The sequence below is a fragment of the Uranotaenia lowii genome, chromosome 3, assembly GCF_029784155.1.
Source record: "Uranotaenia lowii strain MFRU-FL chromosome 3, ASM2978415v1, whole genome shotgun sequence".
NCBI classification, from domain to species: domain Eukaryota; kingdom Metazoa; phylum Arthropoda; class Insecta; order Diptera; family Culicidae; genus Uranotaenia; species Uranotaenia lowii.
Genome location: NC_073693.1, coordinates 9,276,872 through 9,301,277, shown reverse-complemented (window position 1 = coordinate 9,301,277; position 24,406 = coordinate 9,276,872). Strand labels below are relative to the sequence as shown.

The 24,406-nt window shown below is 33.6% G+C and overlaps 2 protein-coding genes across 5 annotated transcripts in view; both read right to left on the bottom strand.

Moving 5' to 3' along the window:
- The window catches only part of LOC129754424 (rap guanine nucleotide exchange factor 4), a 489,369-nt gene that overhangs the window by 403,721 nt on the left and 61,242 nt on the right, over positions 1–24,406 (bottom strand). For all 4 annotated transcript variants that reach the window (XM_055750490.1, XM_055750486.1, XM_055750487.1 and 1 more), the window contains one exon: positions 19,677–21,082. In XM_055750490.1, the coding sequence (XP_055606465.1) occupies positions 19,677–19,711 (35 nt within the window). In that variant the 5' untranslated portion in view covers positions 19,712–21,082. The remainder of the gene's footprint in view (positions 1–19,676; positions 21,083–24,406) is intronic.
- LOC129754425 (perlucin-like) lies at positions 13,129–13,797 on the bottom strand. The gene is made up of 2 exons (XM_055750492.1): positions 13,680–13,797; positions 13,129–13,612 (listed from the first exon to the last, which is right to left on the bottom strand). The coding sequence occupies exons 1-2, from the start codon at positions 13,785–13,787 to the stop codon at positions 13,232–13,234; spliced, it is 489 nt and encodes a 162-aa protein (XP_055606467.1). The 5' UTR covers positions 13,788–13,797; the 3' UTR covers positions 13,129–13,231.

The following is a 24,406-nucleotide window of genomic DNA, read 5'->3' as shown; positions in this document are numbered from 1 at the left end:
AGTCTAAACAGTTTCGTGAAATGAAAAAATCTCCCGTCAAATGACAAAAATGACAAAAATGACAAAAATTACAAAATCACAAATAAGACATATTTTGAAAATTTGATAAAATGACAAATCTGACAAATTTAACAAATATGAAAAATATAAAAAAGTAGACATAAAAGACAAAAAATATAAAATTTAACAGAATTTGAAAATGGAAGTCAAACAATTATTTGAAATAAAAAAGATGACAAAAATGACAAAAATGACAAAAATGACAAAAATGACAAAAATGACAAAAATGACAAAAATGACAAAAATGACAAAAATGACAAAAATGACAAAAATGACAAAAATGACAAAAATGACAAAAATGACCAAAATGACAAAAATGACAAAAATGACAAAAATGACAAAAATGACAAAAATGACAAAAATGACAAAAATGACAAAAATGACAAAAATGACAAAAATGACAAAAATGACAAAATGACAAAATGAAAAAATTACAAAAATGACAAAAATGACAAAAATGACAAAAATGACAAAAATGACAAAAATGACAAAAATGACAAAAATGACAAAAATGACAAAAATGACAAAAATGACAAAAATGACAAAAATGACAAAAATGACAAAAATGACAAAAATGACAAAAATGACAAAAATGACAAAAATGACAAAAATGACAAAAATGACAAAAATGACAAAAATGACAAAAATGACAAAAATGACAAAAATGACAAAAATGACAAAAATGACAAAAATGACAAAAATGACAAAAATGACAAAAATGACAAAAATGACAAAAATGACAAAAATGACAAAAATGACAAAAATGACAAAAATGACAAAAATGACAAAAATGACAAAAATGACAAAAATGACAAAAATGACAAAAATGACAAAAATGACAAAAATGACAAAAATGACAAAAATGACAAAAATGACAAAAATGACAAGAATGGCAAAAATGGCAAAAATGACAAAAATGACAAAAATGACAAAAATGACAAAAATGACAAAAATGACAAAAATGACAAAAATGACAAAAATGACAAAAATGACAAAAATGACAAAAATGACAAAAATGACAAAAATGACAAAAATGACAAAAATGACAAAAATGACAAAAATGACAAAAATGACAAAAATGACAAAAATGACAAAAATGACAAAAATGACAAAAATGACAAAAATGACAAAAATGACAAAAATGACAAAAATGACAAAAATGACAAAAATGACAAAAATGACAAAAATGACAAAAATGACAAAAATGACAAAAATGACAAAAATGACAAAAATGACAAAAATGACAAAAATGACAAAAATCACAAAAATCACAAAAATGACAAAAATGACAAAAATGACAAAAATGACAAAAATGACAAAAATGACAAAAATGACAAAAATGACAAAAATGACAAAAATGACAAAAATGACAAAAATGACAAAAATGACAAAAATGACAAAAATGACAAAAATGACAAAAATGACAAAAATGACAAAAATGACAAAAATGACAAAAATGACAAAAATGACAAAAATGACAAAAAAGACAAAAATGACAAAAATGACAAAAATGACAAAAATGACAAAAATGACAAAAATGACAAAAATGACAAAAATGACAAAAATGACAAAAATGACAAAAATGACAAAAATGACAAAAATGACAAAAATGGCAAAACACAAAAATTCTACAAAGCTGACAATTTTGTTTAAAATTATAAATCTTTAGGAAATTTCACGAAATATCTTGTAAAATATCAAAATTTACAAAATTCTCGACAAATGTTAGAAAAATGAAAAATTCGACAAAAGCGTCATAAATGATAGAAATAATAATTTTTTTTTTGATTTTATCACTTTCATCCATATTGTAAATTTTCGCTGTTTTATCAGTTTTTTTAATTTATATAAAAAAATTTTATTCCTGTCATTATTTTTATTTTTTTTTAATGTTATAAATTTCAATAGATACGGCAATTTTTTCAATATGGACTGCCCCAAATTTGTATGGGAAATTCAAAACCTGGCTAAAATTGATCTAGATCGGATCACGGGAAGAGGTCGCTCAACGTGCCTGAAGTTTGTATGGGATTTTGAGACATTTTGTTCTGGAGAAACATGAAGAACCATTTTTTCATGAATAACTTTGGTTCCCGTCGGCCGATTTCTTTCAAAAACGGATTTTCTTGAACCCCAAATTATGAAAAATATTTCGTTCAAAGACTGGATTTCGATAAGAGTTGAGATAAAAAAGATATAAGGCTTCAAAAATGGGCTAACTTTTTTAAGGATGGTATTCATCACTGTTAATGAGTCGGGGCAGTCGAACATATCGACGCCTCATTAACAGTGATGAATTCCACCGTAAAAAAAAGTTAGCCCATTTTTGAAGCCTAATAACTTTTTTATCTTAACTCTTATCGAAATGCAGTCTTCGGATGAAATATTTTTCATAATTTAAGTTTTAAAAAAACCCGTTTTTAAAAGAAATCAGCTGAAGGGGACCAAAGTTATTCATGAAAAACTGGATGTTTATGTTTCTCCCGAACAAAATGTCTCAAAATCCAATACAAACTTCAGGCTCGTTGAGCGTCCCCTTCCCGTGATCCGATCTGGCCCAAATTTGGCATGGGATTGTCAAAAGTCGGGTCATTTGGGGCACTCTTAAGGTCATGTATTTATCAGTTAAACAAATTTTGTCAATTTCGACAGTTTTTTTTTTATTTTTGTAAATATTTTCACGATGGATTCCCTGAACCGTTTGGGTGCTGCGTTTACATTCAAGTCAGTGAAATGTACATATTATTTCACCCATTTATAAATTCTGTATCCTCGTTTCCTTCACTTGAAAGGTAACTGAGAGCAAAAGTTGAACCATTTGAAATATATCTTTGGGCATCTTTTTTTCTAAATTATAATGATAATATATCTAATTTTATTTTGGCTTTGGATGAGGTTGCTTTAGGCTATGAGTTCAAATGGATTCAAATAGATAGTGAGATTCTTTTAGTGACATGGTATGGCTCAGGACAAAAGTTCGTATAAAGACCTTCTGATTAAGTAGGTGTCATCTGATGACAATAAAACTTGAAGTCATTAGTTTTCAAGAAAAACTTGTCTTAAAAGTTTTGAGTTAAAAAATTTACCAATTCAAACTGTAGGCTGTAAAACGTTTTCCGATAAAATCGGCTAAATCCACTATACTCAGCCAAATTTTAGACTAGGACAATAATAATAACAGAGAAGATTTCAATTTTTTTCGACAACTTTTCAATAATATATTTTAAAGTTATCGAAGGAATATTAAAATAGCTTAGGTAAATATCATATAGAAATGGTTTTTTTTTTCAAAAACCTGAGACAAAGCTAAGTAATACAGCCAAAAAAAATTAAGACAACCCTAAGCTTTCTGAATATTTGAAGTAGAGCTTGCCTAACAACAAAATATTGTTAAAAATTTCAAATGGCAGTCCTAAAATTGCTTATATTGTGCGATAAAGCATGACAGAATTTTTTTTTGATTATCTTGTCAATAATTAAATTTTGGAGATTCTTTGTAAACTTTAAGAGAAAAACTGAACAGGTTATAGTTTTGACTTTTGAGATCCAAATCTAATTTGAAAAATTAAAATGTCAGAAACCTTAAAAAGTGCATGTACTTGAGTCGTAAAAAACCAAATTTTTAATTTTGGAGAAGATCTAAAGATCGCCGACGCAAATTGTCAGATAATAAATAAAAATTCTCTAACCTCAGTGAATCCATCTTGATGTCAAAAATCGACCAAAAAATTTCAATAGGATTCAAGACGAGGCATTGAAATGGTCCTTCCATTGCATAATGATGATACAGCTTTTTTCTTAGTTGCAGATTGCAATTTGTTTATGGAGTTGCCCTTTTAAAAATTGATTGTTTCCATTTTTTATACTTTTTTTTTTGTTTCGATTATAGTCGTTTTACCATCTTTATGGCATTCGCGACTTCATCAACGTTACAGTGGGCAGATCGTTATTGAAAAACTCATCCGGTACAACTGTGTTCGATGTTTACTCTTGGGCTCGAACTCGCGGACATCGGCTCAGGAGACAACAGACTTGCCAACTGAGCTATATCACAAGCCACTATATACATAATTTTGATATTATTTTTTTTGCAATTACGATACTTTTGACTTGGAACAATTTTTCCACCCGCCCTAAATCAAAACACCCTCAATGCTACATTCATCGCAGTGCCTCATAGAAAAAATAAGAGGCCATTCTGGGGATCTGGACGCATCCTTCCGCCACAAAAATAGTGACATTCTCTTGTGTAGTTGACCAATCACACTGTATACCATTTTCACCAAGATAGATCTATTTAATATGATTTTTTTTAGTAATTTGGGAATACGTCTAGAACTATGTAATTCAACTACATATTTGTTCAGTTCAGGTATCAGGTATCAGAATGGGGGTAGGCTTAATAGCGGCACGTTATCCAAACATACGGGAAAATTGTGCCTAGCCTTTTTTTTATCCAAGATTTCATCATTTACCTGAGAAACCTGAAAAACCTATAAAAGGAAGAAATAAATTCAATCTATTTAAGATGGCATAAAGCCTTTCCACTAGGGATTATTAGCATTAAAGCTCTTTTCTACATTCGGTAAGGAATGATAGAATGTTTTTTAAGTTTAATTTCTTAAACTCAGATTCGCTTATAGCGTAAGATCCCAGAGTACAAAAACGTAGTCTGGCAAATGAGGGACAGTTACATATAAGATGGAAGGGATCTTCCACATCTGATTCACAACTACCACATACTGGAGATTCAGCACGCTGAATGTTGTGCATGTGATAGTTGAGTTTACAATGACCGGAGAGTGCTCTGATCAAGATGCTGCAATGAGATTTATTTAAAGTTAATAAGTAACTCGATATGATTGGAGATGGTTTTTCTAAAAATAATTTAGTTTGACGACAAGTGTCCAACTCTTCCCAGTATCGTTCATGCTGGTTAGAGGACCAAGTTTGAATTTGGTTTCTGAACCAACATGGTGATATTGGGACAGCCGGCTCTGGTCCGTAAAATTCCTTTTCCGACCCAGCTCTAGCGAGTTCGTCGGCGCATTCGTTTCCAAAAATTCCCTTATGTCCGGGTACCCATAGAAGGTTTAATCCATTGCCTTCAGCAAGTTCTTCGATTGCTTTCCGGCATGCGATTACCAGTTTTGATCTAGAACTGGAAGCACTGAGTGATTTGATAGCTACTTGGCTATCTGAACAGAAATAGATTGTTCTGAACATAATCTTCTTTTGAAGTGCAATTAGCACTCCATACATAATAGCATACAGCTCAGCCTGAAAGACTGTACAATATTTTCCTAGAGGTTGAGCATATTCTATGTTCAACTCGTGACAGTAAATTCCTGCACCTGCACGGCCGTTTGATAATGAACCGTCAGTATAGAATACAATATGAGAGGACATTTGGTCCTCTACGAAACCTGATAACCATTCTTGAGGAGAAGGAAATTTGACTTTGAACCCCATGTAGGGAAAACTACTCGAGAGTGTTAAATCGTTTGGCGCTAGATTAAACTTGTTTAATCTAACTAATTCAGGCCACACATTTGTATGACTCGATGATCTTTCGATATTTCCTGACAGCCAGAGACCAACTGCCTGTAGACGAAAAGCACATGAGAAGGCTTCCTGTTTTAGGAACAAGTGTAGAGGTTTGATAGAAAACAGAGCCTCTAGTGCTGCAGTAGGAGTTGTAGTGAACGATCCGGACATCCCTAAGAGACACATTCTTTGAAGGTGATTTAGTTTAGTCCGAACTGTTGCAACTTCTCCTTTCTGCCACCACACTAGACACCCATAGGCCAGAATTGGTCTTACTATTGTGGAGTAAATCCAGTGAATATGTTTGGGTTTGAGTCCCCAGTTTTTCCCGATTGCACGTCGGCATTGTCCGAAGGCCATGCATGCTTTTTTGATTCTGAATTCGATGTGATCAGACCAGTTTAATTTGGAGTCAAGAATGACACCCAAATATTTAACTTGATCAGACACGGTGATTTCGGAACCATAAAACAGCAGAGGGCGCACCCCGCGGGTGATACGTTTTTTAGTAAATAATACAATATTAGTTTTTAGAGGATTAACTGACAGTTCTACATGAGAACACCATCGTTCAACAGAGCGCAGAGCTTGTTGCATTATATCAAATAATGTGCTTATGCACAAACCTCTTACCAGCAGGAGATAATCATCTGCGAATCCATAGGTTGGTATTCCACGGTCATTGAGTTTTCTCAACAAGCCGTCTGCAACTAGGTTCCACAAAAGAGGTGATAGTACACCTCCCTGTGGGCAACCACGTGTGCTAACTTTTGTTATTGAAGCCTGTCTTAAAGACGAATGAAGATTCCTGTTACTTAGCATTGCGCTAATCCAGTTAGTTATAACACTAGGCACTCCATGAAGTAGTGCCGCATCCATTATTGATGTAAACGAGACATTATCAAATGCTCCTTCTATGTCTAGGAATGCTCCTAGACATGATTCTTTCTGTGAAAAACTATTTTCAATATTATGTACTACGTTGTGCAGAAGAGTTAATGTTGATTTTCCTGTTTGGTATGCATGTTGTGTCGCATTAAGCGGATGTTGGACAAGGCATTCTTGCCTGATATGATAATCAATTAAACGTTCAAGTGCTTTTAATAGAAATGAACTTAGACTAATAGGACGAAAGCTTTTGGCTTCGTCGTATGATGATCGTCCCCCTTTAGGGATGAATTTCACGGCTATCTGCCGCCAAAGTTTAGGAATATATCCATGAGCAAAACTGCTTATCATTATTTTTCTTAATATGTGTTTGAAATGATCGAAACCTTTTTGAAGCAAAACTGGAAATAAACCGTCACTTCCAGGAGATTTGTATTGAGCAAAACTATCGATTGCCCATTTGATCGATTCTGTAGTAACTATTTTCCGAGCAAAATGCAAGGAATCTAGACTTCCAGAAAAGAACTCAGGCTCTATCGATGAATCTTGATCAACACATCCTGGAAAGTGAGTATTGAATAGACAACTTAATGTTTCTTCGTCGTTTGATGTATAATCACCACTAGGGGTTTTAAGGTATGAAACCTGATAATCTTTTGATTTGGCTAAGACTTTATTTAACCTACTTGCTTCGTGCAAGCTTGAAATGTTTGTGCAGTAGCTCTGCCAACTTGAGCGTTCGGCAGCTCTTGTTGCTTTCCGGTAAGCTCTGCGAGCCAACTTGAAAGCATCAAAACCTTCCGTGCGCCTTCGGTTCCAAGAGCGTCTGCAGTTTTTTCGTAATTTACTGAGATTTGAGTTCCACCATGGTGTACTGTTTTTGTTGAATTTCAACGTTCGTAAAGGACAAGCTTCTTCATAAGAATTTAAAATAATTGCGGTGGTTTTTGCAACCACTTCATCCAACTCAGAAGGAGTAGTAATTTCAGGTGTATATCCATGAAATTTAGTAGCAAGATGCTCCAAATATAGGTCCCAATTAGTTGTTCTTGGGTTTCTGAATGTAATTGTTTCTAAAAATTCACCTGAGTGTTCAAAATAGATAAACCTGTGGTCAGAAATCGATTCTTCGTTAGGCACATGCCAATTTGAAATTTCCTGAGAAATTGTTCTAGAACAAAGTGTGATGTCAATCACCTCTTCTCTGTCACACCTAACAAAAGTTGGTTTATTTCCTACATTTAGAATTTCTAAATCAGTGCTGCTTAAATATTCCATTAAATTTAAGCCTCTCAGATTGATATCAGAGCTACCCCATACAAAATGATGGGCATTGGCATCACAGCCAATTACAAGAGGTATATTTTGTGATTCACAGAATGAAATGACATTTTTTAAATCATCCGTAGGGGATGATTGTTCATATGGTAAGTATGCTGAACAGTAGACGTATTTTCTATCAGGCAGCGAAACCTGAACGACGCAAATATCTCTTGTTGTTAGATTGGGTATAAGTGTTGCATTTAAAGAATTGTTTATCAATATACATGCACGAGGCATTATTCGGGCATTAGTCATTCCAATTACACTGAACACAGTAAAGTTTGGTTTGAGCAAATTCCTTAAGTAAAAAGTTCCATTTCGGAAATAGGGTTCTTGGACCAAGGCGATTGATGCAGTTCCATTAAGGATTAAACGACATAAGTTCAGTGTAGCGGTTCTTTTGTGCTGCAGATTTATCTGTGCAACCTTAATAGAAAGCATTTCTATCAAAGAATTCCACACATATTCCCATCACACACAAGAACCTCTGCACCTTCATATCGACGCATGAAGCAAGGTATCCCATACAGGATGAAAATTTAAAAATCGTGTGTATAATCTGAATCCCACGAGTTGCCAGGAAAAATACGGCCCTTTGCACCAGTGCCTGGCTATAGTGCAGACCTTAACAACGTTCTGCTTAAGATAGGATTATTATACACCCTCCTACCCCCACTTTGGGGCCCACAGGCACAGAACCACCCTGAAGCGGGTGTTTACAAAATTTAGGAGAATTCAACTCGTGCATGCGCATTAATAGCAATAAGCACAATTGGTGAATCCTCCCTGAAGAAACTTGGCTTGGAACCAAGCCAAGATTCCCCCCTCCCAATGTGATAGTCGCATTTGAAGAATGACTAACGCATATGGGAAGTACTGGATAAGTCGCCTTTTACGACGTGGACCAGTATCCCAGTGGTAGTATTCTATAAGCCGCCACCACACAGCCATAGATCTATTTAATATGATTTTTTTTAGTAATTTGGGAATACGTCTAGAACTATGTAATTCAACTACATATTTGTTCAGTTACTTAGTGCAATAAATTTCCCTGCATTGACCACACGGCTGTTCAGACTGGACAGAACGTGGAAAAGTACAACTTCCGGTGTGAAATTTTCGCTCTCTCATACATACGAGGAATCGTTGATTTGCTCGAACGACACCCCTTGATGGCTTCCAGGACACGCAACGATGACGCCCCGCTGATCCCAACAGGAGGCGGCTGTCAGTTTCTGATTCTATCGTTCGAAGTCTTAACGTTCCTAAAAAAGCAAGCAAGTGTTTGCGGTGATAAAATGTTGGGGGCCTGGCCTTTCTGAGGGAGCTAGTGAGAATATGGAAGCCCAGCCCACCGATGGTATCCCGATCAGGAAAGCATATCAAAATAATAACTCAAACGTATCTCACCAAGATATTTACATCTGATTCAGTTATAATTAAGAACTGAAAAATTTAGATTTTAAGTTTCTCCAATCTGAATTATATCTTATTCTGATTGACAGACTTGAATGGGGTTGAGATAATTTTCAATGATAAAGATTTTTTTCGGGTTGTCCCAAAATGAAATGATTATATCTTATTTTGATATATGTACAACTTTTTCTGAAACACGGACATCGAAGTTAACGGCCCAAACCGTACATTAATGAGTTTTGCTCAACAGATCCTTAAATTGGATCCAATTTTTAGGAAACCAAAAATGAAACATGGTTTTAGCAAATAAAATGGTTTATTGACATTCCATAGTCATTTTTCTCGAAGCACTCATATCTTGATAAGTTATAATTTTGATAGGTTTTGTTCTGCCCAATATCAAACTATGCTATCTGAACGAGATATAATCTTGAAAGGAGCATATCTAAAATTGATATAATTTAGCTATGATCGTATAGATTTTTTGATATAATTTGAGATATTTTAACATCCTACGAGTACTGAATAATAACTCATTTAGATAGGAAAAAATTAGTATCAAAATATCTCATCTTGATATAATTTAGTTTTTCCCTCCTGATCGGGATTGTATCAGTTTTCGAACTTTTCGGCTGCCACTCAAAAAACTCTCAAGTAAAAAACAACTTTTTTTTTGTTAATTGGCAGAGATAGAATACCAGCAAATTTGAAAGGAATCCGCATTATTTTTTATTCTTTTTCGCTTGAATACACGGGGAGATAAGCACATGTTGCGTTATGAATCGATTCTGACGATGCTTGCTTTTTTGGGGGCGTTTTAGTACGTCCCAGCACTGTAAGTCTTTTATCGTTGGCTTCTAGAGATTGCCCAACTTTGGTGACATCCTATTGAGTTGATGGGTTGGAGATGATTGATCATCTATTAAGTTAAATTTATTCTTAAGTTGACATTTTGAACTTCATTTTGAAAGTGATATCAACTTATTCAACCATAGTTTAACGGTCGCCATTGTAGGAGAAAAGAAAAAAGAAATTTCACGCAATCCAAACCAGAGATGGAAGCTTTGATAGCAACATCGAAAGTTTCTTTCACTATGTCGTTTAACACAGAAGCACTATTGGAGCAAGGTTTGAAAACCCAAAACCAATTGATCAAATACAAAATGAACATTCGTGTTAGGAATGATTTTTGAATTCATTTCGCCTAGAGTTTGAATCAATTTATGACACGATCTCCTTGTGTACGTGAAACTCACAACAATAATCGATATGCGAATTTTTAACGTTTTGGAAGAAAAAATATGGAGTTCAACCTGCAACCTTTTCCAGAGTTCAAAAAAACTGAATTCAACCTTAGCACCGCAAGTCGCATGTTGAGTTCTCATGGTTCAGAAGACACACTCGATTCTCAGCTGCTACAATGTATTCATAAACTCTGCATCCTTCCGATAATCAACTAACTCAGGTGAAAAACTTTCCAGATGGATGATTTTCTGTCCTGCGGGGCGCTTCTCGTTTAGAGCGTTCTTCTGGACTAAAGTTTGTCTTACTCACAGCGCACAAATGTCTTGGCCCGATGTACGATGTTAACACATAAAAAGTGGTCCAAGGGAAAGAAAGTCAAAACACGTTCCAAGTTGAAATCAAGAAAGCACACGCATATGTATGTTGATGCCACCAATTCGGTGGATGATGCTGGAAGATGCGAACGTAAAATGTCTGCAGCTCTGATCTGCCCGGAAAATGTAGATACCTAAATACAAGAAAGCCATGGACCGAGAGCGTTTCTTATAATTCATGCTTGAACGCTTTTCCTAGCCGGAGGCTTCCTGGGGTCCCGGATCAGGATCAGACGTGCTACCGTCGTTGTTGCCTAAATCTGGTGAAGCCCGGAACGAATTTTCGAATCTCAAACTTAAGACGTCTCACAACGATTCAACAACCCAGGCCAGCCGCAGCAGCCGGTTTGCTGCAGAGATAATTTATAGTCGGAATGTACTGCGTGTAGATTGTTGAACGAGGGCAACCGAGCGGTGAAAAATTATGTTTCTCTTTTTCTGGATTTTTTCCCTTTTATGAGATGGAAAACGATTTTTCGCAGCAAGAAAAAATTGATTTGTAAAGAGCACATATTTGTAATGGAAATAATTTTTCTTCGGGAAATCAATCTAAAGGAAAACGAAGATATTTCATCATGGAAAGTGTATTCTAAAGTTCAACTTCAGATCTGAATAAAATAATAAGCTGGATGTACCACCATCACCATAGATGAGTAGTCAAAGAACCTAAGCTAAGCTGGATGTATCACAATCACCACAGAAATGTTCCACTTATCAACCAGCTCTATTGATAACATATAAATACTTTTTAATTCACAATCATTCAATCTAAAGAAAAGGTGGGATTGCATAGAACATTTATCTTTTTTAAATTAAATCACAAACATTGGATCACTATACTTTATTTGAAGTCTTATGGAAATCTTGGAGTACAATAATAATAAGAGTTTTTTTTTTATACCAGAGGTGACAATAACAATACGGTATCTTGCAAGGCCAGCCCCCAGGGAGATTTTTTCCAAGTAAAATTTTCAGTTCAAGAAATGAATTAAACGTAGTAACGTGAAATCACTTTATCCCAAACGGTGTTTTAAACTTTGTGTTAAAAGACATACACCGTCTTAGCCGATTTAGGCTTTACAGACTGAATAAATGACGTGGACAACTTAAGATTAACATTTAAACACCCAGTACCGAGATGGGAATCGAACCCATGCCATCAGTGGACCAGCGATTACCGTCATACCACGCTAACCACTCGACCACCAAGGACGTACAAACATGCCAAAAAATTGGCTAGCCTCCGCCGGTTTTTATAAGATGCATCATTACAAATTTTAAACTGATATGAACTTTTCTTTCTGATACCAATTTTAGCCTCAATTTTATTTTGTGTATCTTGTTTTTCGAAATGCTTAATTTCTCATTCAAAAAGGTTTTGATAAATTACACAAGGCTACAAAATTCACATTTTTCTAGGTGGTTTTGGTTAATATTGCTTCCCTGAAACTTTTGAAAATAGATAAAATTATTTTATAAAATTCGGAACTTTTCTGACATAACATCTAAATTTAAAAAAAACAGGAAATTCTATATAAACTTTCCCCAAGACCGCAGGTGACTTTTAATTTTGCTAAAAAAAAGTTTAAGTCTAAAACTACCTATCTGACATACTAGTTAAGTTACTTAATGTGGTTAATTTACCAGCATAGACCAAACGCCTGTTCAGACTGGGTTGAGCGTGGAAAAGTACAACTTCCGGTCCGGTGTTGAATTTTTGCACCCCCCATAAACGAGGAAAAGTTGATTTACTGAAACGACACCCCATAATGGCTTCCAGGACACGCAACGATGACACCCCGCTGCTGATCCCGACAGGAGGTGGCTGTCAGTTTCCAATTCTATCGCTCGGTGTCTTAACGTTCCCAGAAAAAAAGCAAGCAAGTGTCTTCGGTGAAAAAATGTTCAACATGTGGGAGGTTAGGGGTTTGGCTTTTCGGGAAGAGCCGGTAAGATTATGGTAGCCCAGCCCCCGCCAAATGGTGTTGTATCAATTTTCGATTTTTTGGGCGCAATTCTTGGCTGCAACTCAAAATATTCTCAGCAAAAAGTCACAGTTTTTTGTTAAAGTGCGAAGTAAGGGAACGATCGTTAACCGGCAAATTTGATGAGAATTGACTTTTTTCCATTCTAAATATTCTAGCCAGAAGACGTTGGAAGATAAGCACATGTTGGATTATGGATTGGTTTTGATGGTGTTTGTTTCTCAGGGGGCGTTTTAGTACTTGCCTACCAACACTGTTAGTCTGTTATCAATGGCTTTTTTATTGGGGTCTGAACTATGTATTTAATCTCAAAGTATATTTTGGAAGTACCTGTCTTTAAGAACCATAAGCTCTACTAGCTTCGTTGTTTCTAAAATTTTCACAACAACGCCGCTAAAATACATCGATCTTGGAGGCATTCATATTTTCACAAACAAAATAATACCAAGCTGTACAGTTGCTATCGTTGGCGATCCAGGACCATCCGTTATTCGGTACGTTTGCCATCACCAGACAATCCTCCTGGCCCCTCCAATCGTCCGGCTGTCCTCGGCCCCAGGCGGCGTACTTGAGGCGTAGTCCGGTCGCGTGCCAATAGAAGATCCCCTCTTGGCCCAAATCACTTGCCCCCAGCCAAACGACTGTACGGTTTACATCGAAAATTTCGGAGTCCTTAACTAGGCTAGCAATGATTTGATGTTCCCCGGGAGTTTCCACGATGGCCAGCTGCATTCCCAGATAGAAGCAGTACTCGTTGGCCCGATGCCAATTGGCCTAGCGATGGAAAATTTCATAAGCTCAATTATTGTCACGATTCGAAAAACAACAGAAACGATCTTACCGTAAAATTTGGAATCAAATACCGAGTACTAGAAACGCACTTGATCTGTTGGCCAATGCTGGTCAACAGAAAGAATCCGCCCAGCACGATAAGCAGTATTCGCTGCATCGCGTCCAACTGGCAGTGCTGAAGTGTTTAGTTATTTTTATTCGCATTCAACTGAATGCCTTTTTATCAGGCCCTGTGAGTTCAGTTCAATAGCTAATACGGACGCAGAGAAATGTTTATGCCATTTTTGATAAGTTCCAAAATTGGTGTCAAATTAAACCTAAAATGGTACAAACTGTATTGAGAATTTGGAAATACCTCAAACTAGATCATCTTCATAAACAATTTCTACAGTCATAATTAGATTAAGGCAATACCAAAAGATAAATACCTATCGGCCAAGGATTGAGGTACCCGCACCTGTTCTGCAGGGAAAAGCGAAATATTCAATGTTGGAAATCATTCATTTTGTTTTTTTACAGCCGAAAAAAATCTCAGTTACTTTTGGAAGCGATTAATTCAATCCTGATTGGGCTGCACGAGTTTAAATTTGTACTGGAATTAGTATGGGAATTAAGTTTGGATTTCTCGTAGTTATTTGTATTAAATAAATATGGGTCATTCCATGTCAAGTGTGTACAGCGAAAAAAAATCTTATCGAAAATTCGCGAAACTTGGCCGATAGACTTTCTGAGGCCAACAAATTAAATCCTTAATTTTTGAGAATGATCCACCCACCCCTCGTTCCAGGACCCTCCCTTCTTTTTTCCACGATTTTGAAAAATTCATCATTTTTAAAATACTATATCTCCGGACTAAAATATCATACCAAAATGACAAAATATGCGTTGTGTAGATTTTATTAAAATCTATCAATTGATGTTATTCATTTCTTGAAATAGTGACGTTTTAAACGTCAAAACATAGCTCTAAAATAAAACGCTATTTTTCGCAAGGAAAGTATTTTTTTTAATTTTATGATTTTATTGTTTTCTTGAGAAAATTTTACGTAAGAACCAATTAAAATCCCAATATAATATTTCTTGTTTTCGAGTTATGAAAGATTTAAATTTTATTGTCCACCAAATATTTTCTTACAGTATCCCCTTAAACTTTTGGTAATCCCATTCACGATTTTCTGGACGATTTAAATTTAAAATCAGCATACAAATTATGTTACCTCCTAGTGAGCAGCAAATTTTTGTAAAGATAAGATGCTTAAAAAATAAAGTAACACTTTTTGTTCAAATTCGTTTTGCTATTGAATAAAAGGAGTAGCAGGCTTTGGTAGAGTTGAAAGGAAGCGTTTTTTTTCGATTGTCAAAATGGTGAAACTTTCAAATTGAAAAATTATAAAGTCTTTTAACGACTTCGGTGATTATTTACAATGGACCGGGATCTACAGGAACAGGCAAAGCGAAGAAAGGCAACCAAAACAATGGAGCAGTACATTCAGCTGGATGAATAAAAATTGGATATTTGGAATGGAGTTCCGACAAATCGAAGCTAAGTATCTGTTTTTAATATATTTTCATAACTTGAACGCTGGCGAGCCTTAGTAGAGGTGCATGGGCACAAGACTTTTGATGGATTTGGATCAACAATTTTGGTCTTGCGTTTTTTTTCTTTCAATGTGTCTGGGCCACAGCCGGATCTAGTTTCTGTTGTCTGTTAAAGGTCCATTTCTTAAAAGCGTGTTTTAAAAGCATGTTGTTTTTTTTTTATCCAAATTGGTTCTCTTACTTTGCCTCTTTATAAAAATTCCAATGAGATCCAACTTAGCAAATTCATTCTAGCATATTATTATCGTTAGTTCCTATTTTTGTTTTGAGTAGATCATAGTTGATAGTAGGGTTAACCATTTTAAAGATTTTATTTAAAAGTAAATTGCTTTTTGCATGAGATTGTAGTAAAGAAGATAGGACTAACAACTTTGACAAAAATCAATATAACACAACAAAAATGAAAAATAATTGTTTTTATTATCGTTGAAATTTTATCGAAACCTTCTAAAATAAGTTTTTTCTACAAGAAAATTGATTTCTCAGAGCTGATTAAACCTACAAATTGAAAAACATCACTTTAAATATTTGGAATCAATAGTCTTCACATTCAAATGCATAATTTTACCATTTCCAAAATATTCACCATATATTTGCTAACAACATTTTTTGTTCAGATGAGCTTATTGAAAAATAAAAAGATTTCCATGACATGTTGAGAGTGATTAGTATATGTACCTACAAATTCATTAATTTTGGAAATATAAATTAGTAAGCTCACACAGTCAAGAAAAAAAGTCAAATATGTGTTGAACAGTAGTTAAATTAAGGATTTTAAAGAATTTTAGCGATTAGACATTTCTTTTATAATGGCCCTTTTAATTGATGAGAAATACGAGATATTTTTAGGAAATCCTTGAAAATAAATATTTGTTTTGAATATTTTGATTATCAAAATACCTATGTAAAAAAGTGATGTAAATGCAATCAATTAGGCAATAAATTAGGGTTTCAGTTTTAGCAGATTTTCTTGGTTTACTAGATCGCACTGGTCAAAAGTGTTTCCTGATCATCCCGATCAGAAGAGAAAAACTAAATTATATCAAGATGAGATATTTTGATATTCAATTTTTTTCTATCTGGACGAGTTATAATTTAGTACTCGTAGGATGTTAAAATATCTCAAATTATATCAAAAAGTCTTTGCAGCCATAACTAAATGATATCAACCGTTGTTATAATGTAAACAAAATTATAACTCATCCAGATAGGATATATCAACTAAAATCTTATTAGATTTGTTTGCAAAAAAAAGATGGCGATAAAAAGATGAGAATCGTACTCATCACTTTCCCATTCCCATCCCATCCCACCAGCTGTGTGTCCTTGCTTACTACTCTACCTGATCTTCATTGAAGATAGGTGTTTATTTTCGTACTAATTCTGCATAGCTCGATCCCGGCTGCTTGTTGAGGAACGGCGCGCAAAGACAGGCAGCCGTTTGGGTTCCACAGAATTGGCCAATGGGAATTCATATAAGTGTACCTGATGAATTGGAATTTTGATGGATCGGCCCGATCGGGATCGGACAGTTGGAATTCTCAAAGAGAATCGTGCGCACGGGAATCAGGCAGTCGTTTGTGCGGATTCAAACTGGACAATGGGAATTTTTATACGTTTACTTGAAGAATCGGAATCGGACTATTGGAATTGAAAGGGATGCATGCGGACGGTCAGGCAGTCGACTTCGAGTGTCGTTCAGATGAATGGAATAAGAATGAATTGGAATAGGATTATCAGGATTTGAGAAGAAAACTAGATGTACCTACTGAAATGAAGGTTCCGAAAATCCAATAGCAGCTTTGAAAGCAGGCAGATCAAAACAGAGAACAACAACAGTCCCCAGTCTTTTTCTTTCGACTCATACTTCTAAATAAAAGTATACAGTTTGATTATAGTACTAGATTGAATATGAATGCTTAAGCTTTGAAAATATAAATGGAACGATGCCTCAAAAATTATTATTTTCATTCATATAGGTCATCGAATAATTTCATCTTAAAGCTTCCAAAAGTGCATTTGAAAAAAATGTTATAATCAAAAGTAGATATAGTTCTGTTTTAGAAAAAAACATTAACAACAAATCTCATTCTAAAACTATAACTGAATCAGATATAAATATCTCGCTGAGATAGGTTTGAGTAACGATTTTGATATGCTCTTCTGATCGGGCCCGATCAGAAGAGAAAAACTAAATTATATCAAGATGAGATTTTTTGATATTCAATTTTTTCCTATCTGGATGAGTTATAATTTAGTACTCGTAGGATGTTAAAATATCTCAAATTATATCAAAAAATCTATACGATAATAGCTAAATTATATCAGTTTTTTATATGCTCCTATCAAGATTATATCTCGTTCAGATAGCATAGTTTGATATTGGACAGAACAAATTATATCAAAATTATAACTTATCAAGATATGAGTGCTTCGAGAAAATTTTCTAGTGGAAGGTCAATAAACCACATTATTTGATAAAAACATGCCCCATTTTTGGTTTCCCAAAAATTTGATTCAATTTTATGAATCTGTTGAGCGAAACTCGTTAATGTAAGGTTTGAGCCGTTGACTTCGATGTCCGTGTTTCAGAAAAAGTTGAACGTATATCAAAATAAGATATAATCATTTTATTTTAGCACAATCCGAAAAAAATCTTGATCAATGAATATGAGCTCAACCCCATTCAAGTTTGTCAATCAGAATAAGATATAATTCAGATTGGAGAAACTTAAAATCGAAAATTTGGAGTACTTAATTATAACTGAATCATATGTAAATATCTTGGTGAGATACGTTTGAGTTATTATTTTCTCCCATGCCATATTTGGTTTTTTTTTAGTTTAATGGTCCCACGCCGATCCTCCGGTACATAGGGCCGTGGTAAAAAACCTCCACTGTTGACGATCCGGAGCCAGCGTCTTCACCTGGTGCCAGTCAAGACTCTCGTCGACAGTTCGGATTTCAGCGGCTAGGCTTCGCCGCCACGAGTTTCTGGGTCTGCCTCTTCTTCGATGTCCTTCTGGATTCCAATCTAGCGTTTCTCTGCAAATCTCGTTTTCATCCTTTCGCAGCGTGTGCCCAATCCATCTCCACTTACGTTCCCGAATCTCGATTTCTAGCGCCCTTTGATGACACCGGCGATGCAGTTCCTCATTCGAGATCCAGTTGCCAGGCCACCAAGCGCGGATGATATTCCGCAGGCCACGGTTTACAAATACTTGTAGTTTTCGCGTCATCACCACATATGTGCACCAAGTTTCGCACCCGTACAGCAATACGGATTTGACGTTTGAGTTGAAGATTCGAATTTTCGTTCGTAGAGAGTTGGCATATTTGGTATCATATGTTCGATTTATTCTTGAGTTATGCGAAAATGTGTACACGAGCCCCCCTCTCTTCTTCTTATCACCTCACTTAAAGGAGGCAGTAGTACCAAACTTTCTTAGAAACATTCCTCGTTCTCAAATATCCTCCAATGCCTAATTTGGTTCCGTTTGTTGGAGAAGTTCTCTAGTAATATAAAAATTGTATTCTAGCAACCTTCTCCATCAGAACTTTCCCACTGGAAAACAGAGGGTCCTAAAAATATCATAGAAACATTTTTCGTATTCTAATATCTTACCACGCCAAATATAGTTCCATTTGCTTGATTAGTTTTCCAATCATGCTGAAAATTGTAAAGAAGCCCCCTCTCCAAATCAAATCCTATATTCATAAAACTATTTCTCGTACCCAAATATCCTTCCAAGCCAATTTTTTTAATAGTTTTTGGGTTTTAACAAAATTTGCTCGGATATTGCCCGCATTTGTGGTCGTCTGTTTTAAAATCAAATGCCCGGTTTTCAGATAAAATAGCCCGGATACATTCTGAAAAAAAATCTGGTAAACTTACTAAACCCAAACTGAGAAAGGATTCCACTTTTGGCCACATCCCTAACTGAGGCAGTCTTCCTACTGGCGTAAGCACGCATGACTTGTGAAAATGACGTTGGTGAAGAAAACCCTGTAAAGAGTTTCAGTAGCGAGCAGCGTCGAAGGCATGTCCCACTTACTGAACAAATGTATGGAAGTCCCCAGAAGGTATTATGAGCTTCTTGTATTTTTTTAGATTTAATCTGAAAGCTAAGATTCCCAAGAATGTTACTATTGTTTGATTATACATATAAAAACTAAAAAGTTCTAGGTTGTTGAAGTATTTATAAAAAAGTGTGGGAACTTTGTCAGTCTGTAGTTTACGATCTGAAAAAAAAACGATTTGTAACCTTAAATGTAACAAAGATTTTATAAAAAAAAAGTTCAACCGAAATTGGTTAAAGTATTTGGTTTGATAAATCAAATGTTTTTCATAAGTGGGGTTTTTTGTAGGACAAAAGTAATTTGTCATCAACTTCTGTGATTTTTTCAGCGAAAAAAAAATCAGTTTAAAGAAAAAACTTTCACTTACCGCTTATCAATGGCCGTTATCCATTCCATCGCCATTTTGAATGTGTGTTGTGTTTATTCCTGCTGGTCCAAAATCGAAAAGTTGAAACTTGATCCACTCAGCTGAATAAAGCAAATTCCCGGAGGGGGGTCAAACGATCTCGATGCTATTTTACTTTTACGTTAATTATTATTTTACTTTAATGGAATTTTCCGCACTTTGATTCACAGCTCACACGCTATTTTTTGCATTCAACTTCGTTAATCACCACAATCATTCGCACGTACGGACAGCAAACATCTGTTGCTTATATTTACACACATTTATGTATTCGACAATATCATTAAGAGCTATCTGTTGATTGTCGCACACGCGTTCACCACATTCGGAAGCTTTTCAACACAATCAATCTAGATTAAATATTTATTTTTCAATTTAATTAGAGCAATTGATTGTTTTTTATCAGCTTTTGATTATTCTTGGGGCGACTGTTACACACTAAATTAAACCACTGCTACTCATTGGGTAAAACCACTCCCTCGATGTGGGCTTGTGATATAGCTCAGTTGGCAAGTCTGTTGCCTCCTGAGCCGATGTCCGCGAGTTCAAGCCCAAGAGTAAACATCGAACGCAGTTGTACCGGATAGTTTTTCAATAACGATCCGCCAACTGCAACGTTGATAAAGTCGCGAATGCCATAATGATGGTAAAACGACTATAATCGAAACAAAAAAAAAAAAAAACTCCCTCGATGTCGATGGTTGTGGTTTCATTTTCGAAATGAGGAATACGCTTTTCGTTGAATTTATAATGATTTTGTGTTGGATGTTCCACTTGTTTTTTTTTTGTCCGATTCTGTTTGCCCATTCACAAACGAAGTCCATTCAGCAACGACGCCTGAATCTCTGCACCGGAAGCCATCCGGGACTCGCTGGAAAATATGTTCAATTTATGCTTCCTTTGAAGCGTAACCTTTCCCGATGCCAGGCGACGAGGACGACGACTTTCGGTTCCGGGATACCCATCCATCATCATCCACAGCTTCCGGTGAAATGCTCCAAGTGCTCTGCCGCTGCTGCTGTTTCCTTTCACTCACACACACATAATTAACACACACACATGTGCCTTTGGGGTGGCTGCTGGAGCTATGTTTTAATTAACAACTTTTACCTGGGCACAGTTTCCCACTTTTCCGAGTCGAGGGAGGTCGAGAAACACCTGAAGAGTACCGCACCGGTTTTAGGTAAGGATGCAAATGAACTTTTAATATTTACATTTGTTTTAACTTTTTTTTCACCATCCGATATTTTTTTTGGAAAATTCACCAAGCTGTTGCCGCTTTTAAAAGTTCAATAATTGAAACTGAAGGTCCTTAAGCACCTCGACGTTCCAGGTACTCAGTCGTGTTAATTGGTTTCATCCGAAGTCTGAAAATAGAAAATTAAACATTATCAGCCTTGGCGGATTAATGCGGAAAAGTTTTTAATTATACTTGAATGGGAGTGGGTTTTGAGTATGCAAAATATTTTCGACGAAACATTTCCATTCCCAGCTAAAAATAAAACATATTAAAATGTCGTTGTTTCAGTTGAATCGGAATGATATTAATTTGACAAATAAATTGAGGTAGTTATTGATATGTTATGCTTTTAGAACTACTGAATACAAAAACTTCAAAAATTATTTTTATCAAATTTTAAGTTTTCTTATTTTCAAATGTTCAGAAAGCCAAAATATCAGATTTTCAATCTTTGGGACTTTCTAACTTTTGGAAATGATATACCAACCGAAATAATTCTTAGATTAAACAATTCAATAAAAAAAAAATGACAAAAATGACAAAAATGACAAAAATGACAAAAATGACAAAAATGACAAAAATGACAAAAATGACAAAAATGACAAAAATGACAAAAATGACAAAAATGACAAAAATGACAAAAATGACAAAAATGACAAAAATGACAAAAATGACAAAAATGACAAAAATGACAAAAATGACAAAAATGATTAAAATGACAAAAATGACAAAAATGACAAAAATGACAAAAATGACAAAAATGACAAAAATGACAAAAATGACAAAAATGACAAAAATGACAAAAATGACAAAAATGACAAAAATGACAAAAATGACAAAAATGACAAAAATGACAAAAACGACAAAAATGAAAAAAATGACAAAAATGACAAAAATGACAAAAATGACAAAAATGACAAAAATGACAAAAATGACAAAAATGACAAAAATGACAAAAATGACAAAAATGACAAAAATGACAAAAATGACAAAAATGACAAAAATGACAAAAATGACAAAAATGACAAAAATGACAAAAATGACAAAAATGACAAAAATGACAAAAATGACAAAAATGACAAAAATGACAAAAATGACAAAAATGACAAAAATGACAAAAATGACAAAAATGACAAAAATGACAAAAATGACAAAAATGACAAAAATGACAAAAATGACAAAAATGACAAAAATGACAAAAATGACAAAAATGACAAAAATGACAAAAATGACAAAAATGACAAAAATGACAAAAATGACAAAAATGACAAAAATGACAAAAATGACAAAAATGACAAAAATGACAAAAATGACAAAAATGACAAAAATGACAAAAATGACAAAAATGACAAAAATGACAAAAATGACAAAAATGACAAAAATGACAAAAATGACAAAAATGACAAAAATGACAAAAATGACAAAAATGACAAAAATGACAAAAATGACAAAAATGACAAAAATGACAAAAATGACAAAAATGACAAAAATGACAAAAATGACAAAAATGACAAAAATGACAAAAATGACAAAAATGACAAAAATGACAAAAATGACAAAAATGACAAAAATGACAAAAATGACAAAAATGACAAAAATGACAAAAATGACAAAAATGACAAAAATGACAAAAATGACAAAAATGACAAAAATGACAAAAATGACAAAAATGACAAAAATGACAAAAATGACAAAAATGACAAAAATGACAAAAATGACAAAAATGACAAAAATGACAAAAATGACAAAAATGACAAAAATGACAAAAATGACAAAAATGACAAAAATGACAAAAATGACAAAAATGACAAAAATGACAAAAATGACAAAAATGACAAAAATGACAAAAATGACAAAAATGACAAAAATGACAAAAATGACAAAAATGACAAAAATGACAAAAATGACAAAAATGACAAAAATGACAAAAATGACAAAAATGACAAAAATGACAAAAATGACAAAAATGACAAAAATGACAAAAATGACAAAAATGACAAAAATGACAAAAATGACAAAAATGACAAAAATGACAAAAATGACAAAAATGACAAAAATGACAAAAATGACAAAAATGACAAAAATGACAAAAATGACAAAAATGACAAAAATGACAAAAATGACAAAAATGACAAAAATGACAAAAATGACAAAAATGACAAAAATGACAAAAATGACAAAAATGACAAAAATGACAAAAATGACAAAAATGACAAAAATGACAAAAATGACAAAAATGACAAAAATGACAAAAATGACAAAAATGACAAAAATGACAAAAATGACAAAAATGACAAAAATGACAAAAATGACAAAAATGACAAAAATGACAAAAATGACAAAAATGACAAAAATGACAAAAATGACAAAAATGACAAAAATGACAAAAATGACAAAAATGACAAAAATGACAAAAATGACAAAAATGACAAAAATGACAAAAATGACAAAAATGACAAAAATGACAAAAATGACAAAAATGACAAAAATGACAAAAATGACAAAAATGACAAAAATGACAAAAATGACAAAAATGACAAAAATGACAAAAATGACAAAAATGACAAAAATGACAAAAATGACAAAAATGACAAAAATGACAAAAATGACAAAAATGACAAAAATGACAAAAATGACAAAAATGACAAAAATGACAAAAATGACAAAAATGACAAAAATGACAAAAATGACAAAAATGACAAAAATGACAAAAATGACAAAAATGACAAAAATGACAAAAATGACAAAAATGACAAAAATGACAAAAATGACAAAAATGACAAAAATGACAAAAATGACAAAAATGACAAAAATGACAAAAATGACAAAAATGACAAAAATGACAAAAATGACAAAAATGACAAAAATGACAAAAATGACAAAAATGACAAAAATGACAAAAATGACAAAAATGACAAAAATGACAAAAATGACAAAAATGACAAAAATGACAAAAATGACAAAAATGACAAAAATGACAAAAATGACAAAAATGACAAAAATGACAAAAATGACAAAAATGACAAAAATGACAAAAATGACAAAAATGACAAAAATGACAAAAATGACAAAAATGACAAAAATGACAAAAATGACAAAAATGACAAAAATGACAAAAATGACAAAAATGACAAAAATGACAAAAATGACAAAAATGACAAAAATGACAAAAATGACAAAAATGACAAAAATGACAAAAATGACAAAAATGACAAAAATGACAAAAATGACAAAAATGACAAAAATGACAAAAATGACAAAAATGACAAAAATGACAAAAATGACAAAAATGACAAAAATGACAAAAATGACAAAAATGACAAAAATGACAAAAATGACAAAAATGACAAAAATGACAAAAATGACAAAAATGACAAAAATGACAAAAATGACAAAAATGACAAAAATGACAAAAATGACAAAAATGACAAAAATGACAAAAATGACAAAA

Coding starts and splice junctions, on each gene's coding strand:
- LOC129754425 (XM_055750492.1), bottom strand. CDS start 13,787: ATGCAGCGAATACTGCTTATCGTGCTGGGCGGATTCTTTCTGTTGACC. Junction 13,613..13,679: donor ATTTGATTCCAAATTTTACG/GTAAGATCGTTT, acceptor TTCCATCGCTAG/GCCAATTGGCATCGGGCCAA.